This window comes from Eucalyptus grandis, chromosome 4, assembly GCF_016545825.1.
Source record: "Eucalyptus grandis isolate ANBG69807.140 chromosome 4, ASM1654582v1, whole genome shotgun sequence".
In the NCBI taxonomy this organism is placed as follows: Eukaryota; Viridiplantae; Streptophyta; class Magnoliopsida; order Myrtales; family Myrtaceae; genus Eucalyptus; species Eucalyptus grandis.
Window position 1 is genome coordinate 13,342,632 of NC_052615.1, and position 11,066 is coordinate 13,353,697.

An 11,066-nucleotide genomic window follows, 5' to 3' on the forward strand; every position below is an offset into this window, starting at 1 on the left:
CATTGGATCGCCTCAAATTCCAAGGAGCTTGGATTTTCGAACAGACGGTACGTGTGCTCTTCATGTATGTTTCAATTCGGCTTAAATCAACCTGATTGCACATCTCTACTTTTAAAAATATGCAATAAAATTAGAAACTAGATTCTGCTACTCAACTAGCATAGCAAGCCACACGGCCCGCTCCCGTCGATAACGGGTATCATCAAGATCAATGAGTTGCTCCTGTCAAAACACATCCCGATGGCTATATTCCATTGCCTTAAAGCTAATTAACCCGACCCGACCCTGCATTGGCCACCTCTCCATTTTTTTTTAATTTTAACAACATCGAGCGTTCAAAATTTTCAACCCGATTAATGTTCCTACATACTACACAGATCGCCTTATCCCCTGCATCAAGCGAGATCAACTAGAAAGTAATTGAAATCGAGACGTCGAACTCGAACCGTCGGATGTTCTACGTTTGGAACCGATCGATCCGTTGACGTGTCAACATCTCAATCGAACTTTCTAGTGCCCCTCGCTACGACTTGTCAAACAGAAAGCCGGTCAACTCACCGATTTTAAAAGGAAAGAAGGTGGAGTGGGCCCCCACGGACCCCCTCCCCAGGCCAGGCTCCCCACCAACGCAACAGCGCTCCTCCCACGCCTACCGTCGGATCCGATCGAACGGCTCCAGATCACCCCAGAAGCCACGTCTCCCTCTACGCTCTTCGTCTTCGTCTTCTTCGTCTATTTATAGCTCTGCAGAACTCCACTCGATGCTCTCATCATCATCATCAGTTCATCACCACCGAAACTTCACTTCGCAAAGCTCGCACTCTCAGATTCCACTGCGAAACCATCATTGTCGAGATGGAGTCGTCAAGCGCTCTGATGGCGTCCCTGAAAGCCCTGCTCGTGTCGGCCGGCGCGGTGTCCATCGCCGCCGTCGCCCTCCGAGCCTCTGTCCCGTCGACCTCCGCCGACACTCTGGCGGCGTTCATCTCCTGCTTCAGGCCTCCGTACCACTTTGTCGTCGTCAACGGCATCATCATCGCCATCGCCGCCACCTCCAGGTTCTTCCACCACCCGCAGCCGGAGGCCGCCGCCGGCCCGGGGAGGATCGCGGTCGTAGAGGTCGTGCAGGCCGCGCCATTGACGGAGGCGGAGGCGTTCGATGAGTTTAAGGATTTCGAGGAGAAGAGAGTGGCGGTGGTGGTGGAGGGGAATGGCCGGGGATTCGGCGGCGGAGATGGATATAACGGTGACTGCGAAGGGGAGTGGAAGGTGGCGTCCGAGAGGTCCGCGTCGGCGCCGCGGAGGCAGGTGGACTCATCGGAGAAAGCTCTGGTTTCGCCGAGGTTCGTCCGCCGGAAAACCGCCAACGGCGACCGCCTTCAAGGTAGGAAGGGCAAAATGAGGTGATATCAACTTTTAGATTTTGCATTACATGTGAATAAGAAATTGGCGAGGATGGTGGGACCGTGTCGACATAACGGTCAACGGATTTATGAAATCCAGTCAATATAAATAATCTCATAATATCACTTTTTTTTCATGAAATTTATTTTTATTGATGTATTTTTTAATGGAATTTTATTGAAATTGTTTTTTAGTTGGAAAATTTTTACTCATGTAATTGACTTTGCATTATTTCTAGGGGGCAAAACTTTGAGAAAACCCATGAGAAGATCGAACGAGAGCATGGAGAATGTATGGAAAGCGATAGTTAAGACGAAGTCGACAACGTGGTCGACAACATGGCCCATGAAAGCGGACGACAACGACTGTCATATTAGCTTGTTGGAGTCGACGACGCCGCCGCCGCCGCCGCCGCCGCCTTCGATGCAGAAATCGGCGACGTTTAGGGATCATACCAACCAACTGAGGGAGGAGCTGAGCTTGGACGAGCTCAACCGCCGGGTCGAGGCGTTCATCAATAAGTTCAACGAAGAAATGAGGCTACAGAGACAGGAGTCCCTAAATGAATTCAAGGAGATGGTCAGCCGCGGAACATAGGGCCATAGAACTCACCAAAGGACTGAGCAAAGTGAAAGGTTTGATAAGAAGAATGAATTTCTTTTTTTCTTTTTTTCTTTGTTTTGATAACATAGGGGGAGGAAATGATGTCTTTTTCTAAAATTTTCCCTTGGGACCTAAGTTTGTGAAAATTATTTCTAAGAGTCATACTATAGTTAGGTCCAAAAACAGCTGTAATCTTTTCTTTATTTGAATTTTATTATACTTTTTACTCATCAACCCCTCTATTTTGTTAATTATCGGTATCCATCCATCCCATTATTGCTCAAACTTCGTGGTGATTCGAGTTATCTTTCAATCGGAGCACTCGGTATTTGGTAATAATATTTTGCACGTTGACAGTTTATCCTTTTGATCAATTTAAGAAATTTATCCACCACTCGTTCCACATCTATAATGCGCCATAAAGACTTTAACTTTTGTCTGCAATTAAAGAGTGAGTTGACATGCATTGCTCACATTATCACTCCCTTATTTAAAATTTTTAAAGAAAATCGTCTAATATCTACTGCACCCATTACAAATGAACTTTAGGATGAAGCTTCCCTAAGATGATAAATAGCATCATTCAAAGATTTAACAGTTGACTCAAATCAATCAATGACAACTCTAATTTGGATTTTAAGTATTTGGCAGGATTCTATACACCTTATATGCTAAAAAAACAATGATCGTTTTTTTATTCTAAATATTAAGAAGAAAATCTGATCCATGCACCACGCGAGGTTTGCTAGCTACCTAATTACTAAAGTCCTGTCCTTCTCCAAACATAATAAGATCAGAAGAGCTGTTAATGAAATTGTCTCATTGATCTATAAAGGTCGAGAACATGTTATCAAATTCTTCCTAGCCCTAAAGTTTTCATATCAGAAAATCAGTAGCACATATACCTTGTCTATTGATAGATTTATGTAAGTTGGAAAAGTTTTAATCTTGTATGCTGCTCCCATAGACTTTATTTAAGAGGGACAAACATAATTTCACTCCCTTCTTAGCAATGTGACTTTTCATCATTTAGATCATGAATGGAATTAAGAATAAATCAAAGAAATGACATCAAAATCAAATCAAGCTTTGTCTTAAAGCCCACGAAATGTAAAGGGCCCTGAACCAATGGCTAGAAAGTAATCGACTTGTATGTTTCGGCAATTGCGTTGCACGAGAGATAGGACTATGGGTGCGTTTGGGAGTGGCTTTGCCAAGCCACTTTGAGCACTCAAAGCCCTTTGGGCTAAAATTTGGTGTTTGGGAGATTATTTTGCAAAGATGATTGAGGCAAAGCAGGCCTTTGGAAGGCTGAAAGCCCAAGGCGAGTAGGAGGCTGCCTTGGGCATTCAAATTTCTCGGAATGCTGAGAGGCCAATAAGTGAGAAATTTTCTTCCATAAATATCCTTACTAACATTTCGTTTTCCCGGTTTTGCCCTCGTGAATCGTTCACCATCTTCTTCGTTGAGATTGGTGAGCGAGATTGCGAGGGGCTGACGACGCGCTCGACGACGGGCTCGACGGAGGTCGGCGTGAGGCCGGTGTGGTCACGGCAACCGTCGCCAGCCAATGGCATGACCTCGGTGACCCCCGGGAGTCGCGTCGCGCGACCTTTAGGTCGCGGCGAGTTCGTGTAACCTCCGGCGACACGGATCGGGTCGCCGGAGGTCGCGCGACCCGTCATCTGGGTTGCGGCGACTCGGGCGACCCGGATCTCGGTCGCGGTGAGGTCGTGCGACCTCGACTGGGTCGCCCGAGTCACCGAGACCCGGATTTGGGTCGTCGAGTGGCCGCGACCCGGTTTGGTCGCCCGACCTCCGGCGAACCAGATCCGGGTCGTCCGAGTTCGGAGAGGTCGAGGGAGAGGAAGGCGTTCCCGCAAGCGACGACGACGACGGTGAGGGTGGCGTCGGTGAGGCGGGGGCGGGGGTGAGACTTGACGGCGGTGGATGGAGCGGAAGATGAAGGAGGACTTGTGGTCTCCGGCGGCGCGTGAGGTCTTGCAACTTGAGACCTCGGCCGCCGGCGACAATTTCGATCACCGGCAGTCCCTACCCTTTGCCGGCCAACCATTTATTTTTTCTTTTTAATTTTTTTTTTTATAAAAGTCCTTTGTAAATGTAAATTTTTCCAAACACCATTTTGCTTAAAGGTACTTTACAAGGGACTTTTAGATTACAATTCACCAAACGCAATTTGCATTTTAGAAAACCCCTTAACTTCAAAGTCCTTTGCATTTTCCCAAAGACTTTCCCCAAAAGTCCAACCAAACGCACCCTATCATATGCAGATAAAATGCTCGAAAGCTTCGATACACCATACCCATTGTCGACAGAAAAAAGGAAGAAACTGTTGAAGATACCATTGCCATCTTGACATTGATTTTAATTGATGCCGATTAGTCTATTGTTAGAAAATTAGAATATTGTGTATTAGGAAAATTTCTTTTCCACATTCTATATTTTTTTTCTTCCTAAGATAGTTTTGCTCCTATGTATTATAAATAGGAATCAGATTGTACATCATTAATCAGTGAAAAGCAATATACAATACACTTACCCTCCAATTTTTCACTCAAATTTATGACAGAAACCCATTGGTAAGATCTCAATCGAAGAAGAGTGTGTCCATGCAATTCAGGTAAGATGACATGTGGGAGAGAGTGATTCGCCAAGTGGAATAATGGAATTTACTAGCGTAACTTACACAAATTACCATTACTAAAATGATTACTAATTGTGGACCAAAGTTCAGTTCATGAGTTCACACTCATTTAAGTGGTTACTTCCTTGCATTGTTGATTAGGAATTGCTCCTCCAATTTCAAATCCTTACACGGGAAGAAATCTGTCCTTTTCACCTTAAAGCTGAACACCACAAAAGAGACATAATTAAACTAATGATGGAGATGGAAAAGAGAGTGAATGAGCAGGTAAAAACAAGTTTAATTTAGAACGGCGCTCTCGGACCCGGGTCGGTTTCGACTGGTTCCAAAGGTCAAGAAAGATCAAACCTTGGTTAAGAAAAAGCAAAACCTAACCCTCACGCATTTCTGGGATCAAGAGACCACCGCCCACGTTTGAAGTGTAGAAGGGGGCTTCACTTTCTCTGCACTTCCCTGGAAAATTTGACGACAGCGATACTACTGATACGAAGAGAGGTCGAGCAAGAGGACAAAGAAAGGTGCTCGTCTCGGCAGATGAACCGTTACGACTCGGGTTCGGATTTTACGGGTGCGACAAGAGCGGTAGTTATTTTCGGAAGTTTGAAAAGTCCTACGTTTTCTGTCTTTTCTTTAACTGAAGTGGGGCCCGTTTCAGCTTATCCCGTTAATTCTTTTGGGCGGCAATGCCGCCTTGAGGATTAAGATTTCGTGTGGAGCGGGAACTCTCGTTCTTGCTAGGGTCTTCCTTGATGAACTTAGATACAGAAAAAGTTCGAGAGTTCGAGGGTTTTTTTTTTTTTTTTTTTTTTTTTTGGACAGAGAGTTCGAGGGTTTGATCGTGCAAGTCAGCAAATTCAAGACCCATGTAGAGGGAGAAAAAAAAAAAGCAAGTTCAAGGATCGTTATTCATACCCTTTTTCAAAATAAATTAAACAAGAGGTAAGTCCTTGAACCGTAGACAAAATATCTCTAAATCTGAACCCCAAATGCCGAAAAGCCTTCTTAAATTGCAATTCACAATCAACAGCCGACAAATCTAAGTCATTTCTGAATCGAGTAACTCAGAAAAAATGAAATAGCATGACCATGTGATGTGCTGTCATATTAACAAATTGGGTATATCAAATCCATATGATGTCATTCCACAAGCATGGCGTATGATTTGCATTTGAACGATGTATCATCTCTCTCCCTTGCCAGCCCCCTGCAAAACATAGGAGCGTGCAGTGTGTACGAGTACGAAGCATCTGTTGACCGACTTCAAAGATGGAAAAACCTCCATTTTCTCGAAAGCATTTCAACTAGAGGGAAATATCAGCTAAAAAGATTATCCAGGTTTTAAATGGACCGACCAACAACCACCCTTTTTCAACACAAGCGAGGAGGAGAGAGAGCACTATCCTAAAGTGATGGAGATATGCGGAAGGCCATGTTCGTGGGGTGTGGGGAAATACATTCAATCTAGAAGCTGCTAATTCACTGCTTGAATTGACCCCACAATTTGAATATACAATAAAGGGTATGGTTATCCACGGTTGCTTTTAATTAATCTGCTCTTCTTTATCTTTTTTATGTATTCACCATCGCACTTCACTTTATTTTCGTGAATGCCACGAGGTTAGTCAAACAATCCTCACCCGATTAATCGATGTCGATTTATTAGTGAATCATCCTCAAACATATATTGCTCATCGATATAAACACATATATAAAACATACACGAGTGACGCGTGGAAAAATGTATTTGTAGATGTATTCAATCAATAAAGAACAGAAAAAATCTAAGCCCTCCTCCATAATTTATCTTAACGTAGAAGAGATGGGATGTGAAGTTGACTAATTTTAGTAAATCAAAAGTTATCTTTGACCAAAAAATAAATAAATAAATAAACATCATTGGTGATGACATCTCATGTAAGTTTCGAGGAAGCTCGTAACATCAACTTCTGAATTTAATGTGTTTTACCTTGGATGGAGATTTCTTGCTCTATGCCCTATTCGATTATCAACCCAAATTAGGAATGATCTCTACGTTTGGATATCCATACGATTGTCATCGTTTATAATGATCTGAGTTGATTAATCCAACCGCATGGAGTTCAATTAAGGGACATGTTGAGCTTATTCGAATGAGTGACAAGTGTAATTTCGAATTACCGAGTTCATTTAAGATGATACAGTAATTGTATCCCAAAAAAGTTGTGGATGGATAAATTTACTATGGAAAATCCAACTCATCAAACCTAGCACCAACAAGGATGGGCCATTTTCGTTGCTCGATTTTTCTCTACCATTTCTACCTTAAATCTATGCCAAATTCTGGATTTTCCCCTAATGAAACCTTTCACTCATTTATCCCAATTCCATTGGTCTTCTTGTTGATAATCATACAAATTTTTCACGAGATCTTCTATTAACTAATTATTAATCGTCTTCATTTAATAGTAACTTGGCCAAAAAAAAAAAAAAGAGTAGTGGAGGAGGAAATCTCCCTCCCTCCCCCGCCCCCAAAATCCAAAGTAATAATAAGGATATGAAATGCACTCCTAACTTCATATTGATTAAGGGAAGACCTCTAGCCTATGCAAGTCGCTTTGATCCAAAATCATTTTGCAAGGAATTGGTAAAATTTGAACGGGTAACCTCTAGCTCTTGAGCTGAAAATCTCCCGATACCCCCAACCTACTGCAAGAACGCGGGGTTAACATCTTTTTCATAATCTATATAAGCTTAATCCCATGCGCGATTGGCCAAGACTCATGCGCTTGGCCAAACCTCCACCACGAGCAATGCACTCGGCCATAGTAAGGCCGTGACCATGGAATGACTCGGGACATGATTAACACCCTCAGTCCCAATCCACATTAAACTAAGCTCCCAATTTTGTTCAAATTGACTTAAAGATGCTGTCTTACGTTGGGGTGGCATGATGTTGATATTCTTTAATCCCTATAAACAAAATTGCTTCCGAAATGGCAAGCTCTGCCGCGAACGATCAAATGAACCGTTCGCAAAGGCTACCTACTTTGCAAATAATCAAGGTAGCTCAAAACACAAAGTAATCCCCCTTTTTAAAAACCTTATTAAACTTTTGAGAAGTCTTAACATGTAAAGCAATCCTTTTTTTATTTCTTCTTCTTTTGGCTTTTTGGAGCCTCTCCTTTTTCTTTTTTCTTTTATTGGGTTTTTTGGCTTTTCAATTTTTTCATCGGATCGCCTCAAATTCAATGGAGCTTGGTTTTTTGAACGGACAAGCTTGATTCGGAGAAGCTACATGCACTCTTCGCACATGTTCGAGCTCGGGTTAAATCAACATGATTGCACCAATGATGCAATTACAATATAACATCTCAACTTCTAAAACTGCAATAAAATTGAAAATTAGATTCTGCTACTCTGCTAGCATAGCAAGCCGCACGAGCATCACGAAGCTCTAAAAATTTAAGAGAGAATCGATGGTGATAAGATTAGAGTTGCATATGAAAGTACTCCTCCACTAGATATAACAAAAATTAATAATAAACAAAGAACACTCAAAAGATATCATTGGGTTACTTTTTATTTTCATTATTACATTTATATGGACGGTTGAATTTGGCAGATCTCCGTCAAAAGTATCATCAAGACTGATGAGTTGTTCCAGAAACACAATCCAATCATTATATTTCATCGCCTTACAGTTTTTATTTTTTTGTCGAAATCACCTTAAAGTTAATTAACTCAATGCTGCATTGGCCATCTCTCCGCCTTTTCTTTTCTTTTTTTGCTTTTTGTAATTTTAACAACGTCGGGTGTTCAGACTTTTCGACCAGATTAATGTTCTTACATAGATCATCGCCTCATTTCATGCATCAAGTGAGCTCAACTTGAAAGCAATTGAAATCGAGACGTCAAACTCGAAATGTCGGGTGTTCCACGTTTCAAATCGATCGGTCGGTGGACGGTCAGCATCTCAATTGAATTTCCTAGTCCCCCTCGCTACGACTTGTCAAACAGAAAGCCCGTCAACTGATCTCGTCAGTCGGTAACTTAACCGATTTAATTCCAAGCATTTCATTTTAAAAGGAAAAGAAAAAAAGGTGGAGTGGGCCCCACGGGTGGGGCCCTCAGATGAGGGACTCCCAAAACCAACGCGACACCGTCGGATCCAATCGAGCGGCTCCAGATCGGCCCCGGAACCGCGTCTCCCTCTACACTCTTCGTCTTCGTCTTCGTCTATTTATAGCTCTGCAGAACTCCAGCCGATGCTCTCATCATCATCAATCATCATCATCATCACCGAAACTTTTCACTTCGCAAAGCTCGCACTCTCAGACTTCACTGCTGAAACAAGATGGTGTCGCCGAGCGATCTGATGGCGTCCCTGAAAGCCCTGCTCGTGTCGGCCGGCGCGGTGTCCATTGCCGCCGCAGCCCTCAGAGCCTCTGTCCCATCGACCTCCGCCGACACTCTGGCGGCGCTCCTCTCATGCTTCAGGCCTCCGTACCACTTTGTCGTTGTCAACAGCATCATCATCGCCATCGCCGTCACCTCCAGGTGCTTCCACCACCCGCAGCCGGAGGCGGCCGCCGCCCCGGGGAGGATCGGGGTCGTGGAGGTAGCGGAGGCTGCGCCGGTGACAGAGGTGGAGGCGGAGGCATTCGATGAGTCTAAGGATTTCGAGGAGAAGAGAGTGGAGGTGGTGGTGGAGGGGAACGGCGGGGGATTCGGCGGCGGAGATGGATATAACGGTGGCTGCGAAGGGGAGAGGAAGGTGGCGTCCGGGAGGTCCGCATCGGCGCCACGGAGGCAAGTGGACGCGTCGGAGAAAGCTCTGGTTTCGCCGAGGCTTGTCCGCCGGAAAGCTGCCAACGGCGACCGCCTTCAAGGTAAGAAAGGCAAAGTGAGGTGAGGTAATATCGATTTCTAGATTTTGCATTACATGCGAGGATGACGGGACGGTCGACGGATTTATGAAATGAAGTCAATATAAATAATCACATAATATCGCTTTTCCCGTGAAATTTATTTTTTTGGGTCGAATTTTTATTGATGTGATTGACTTCGTATTATTTCTAGGGGGCGAAACTTTGAGAAAACCCATGAGGAGATCCAACGAAAGTATGGAGAACATATGGAAAGCGATAGTTGAGGCGGGTGCGGGGAAATCGACGATATGGCCCGTGAAAGTAAACGATACCGACCGTCAGATCAGCTTGCTGGGGTCACCGTCGCCGTCTTCGATACGAAAATCAGCGACGTTTAGGGATCGCACCAACCAGCTGAGGAAGGAGCTGAGCCCGGACGAGCTCAATCGCCAGGTCGAGGCATTCATCAACAAGTTCAACAAAGAAATGAGGCTACAGAGACAAGAGTCATTAAATCAATTAAAGGAGACGATCAGTCGTGGAACGTAGGGCCGTAGAATTCGCCAAAGGAGTGAGCAAAGTGAAACGTTTGACAAGAAAAATGAGTTTCTTTTTTTTTTTTTTGTGAAAATATAGTGGGAGGAAATGATTTTTATTTTATTTTTTTCATTTTCCCTTGGGACCTAAGTTTGTGAAAATTATTTCTAAGAGTCATACTATAGTTAGGTCCAAAAAACAGTTGTAATTATTTCTTTGTTCTTTGTTCTTTGGATGCCATATATTTTATAAGGGCCTTTGTGGGTTGGTGCAAGTTCTTGTACAGGAAAGATAGAAATACCAGATATGTTGATTCAATGTTGAAATGGAAAAGGAATATCTTTACTTTCTTTATTTTCTTTATTTTCAACGGTGCAAATTCTTTATTATTTTCTTCTTCTTCTTTTTTTTGTTTTGGTCAGTCTTTATTATTTTCTTTATTAATTATAAATTGTCAGTTCTTTATATCGCCTCCATTCTTTTGTAGTCATGGGCCCACGGGCTCTACTCTTTGGGCCTCACCGTATTGTCCATTTCGACCCGAATCAGCTTGGATTATAGTGTCTAACAATGGGTTACCAAAAGAGACAAATAGCAAGCTTTAGTTGCTACTTGGACAGAACTAAAGAAGTTAGTGCTAAGTATAAGGGCCCGTTTGGTTCGGCTTTGGGGAAATACTCTTGGGAAAATGCAAATACCTTTGAGGTAAAGATGTTTTCCGAAATGCTAGACTTGTTTGATAAACTATAACTGAAAAGTGTTTTAGAGAAATGCAAGACTGTTTGATAAACATATATTTGAAAAGCCCTTTAGTGTGACCAAATTAAGTATTTTAGTTTTAGTATTTTTAAAATTGCAAAAAGAAACAATAATTATATAACATTTTACATTTTCATGTTGAGAGTGATGTAAAATATATATATTAGTAAATTTATTTAAAAATTATATTAAAAGAATTTGATTATAGATTAGATGCAAAGCTCAACTTTTGGCCTAGGGTTCTTTTAGGT

General features: G+C 42.8%; 2 protein-coding genes across 2 annotated transcripts; both read left to right on the plus strand.

Annotated features, from left to right (window-relative positions):
• Positions 1 to 781: 781 nt before the first annotated feature.
• On the plus strand, positions 782 to 2,237 carry LOC104441069. Its single transcript, XM_010054072.3, has 2 exons — positions 782 to 1,384; positions 1,643 to 2,237. Exons 1-2 carry the CDS (start codon positions 856 to 858, stop codon positions 1,999 to 2,001), a joined length of 888 nt encoding a protein of 295 aa, XP_010052374.2. The 5' UTR covers positions 782 to 855; the 3' UTR covers positions 2,002 to 2,237.
• Positions 2,238 to 8,914: 6,677 nt separating this feature from the next.
• On the plus strand, positions 8,915 to 10,419 carry LOC104441068. The gene is made up of 2 exons (XM_010054071.3): positions 8,915 to 9,540; positions 9,731 to 10,419. The coding sequence occupies exons 1-2, from the start codon at positions 9,006 to 9,008 to the stop codon at positions 10,066 to 10,068; spliced, it is 873 nt and encodes a 290-aa protein (XP_010052373.2). The 5' UTR covers positions 8,915 to 9,005; the 3' UTR covers positions 10,069 to 10,419.
• Positions 10,420 to 11,066: the final 647 nt, after the last annotated feature.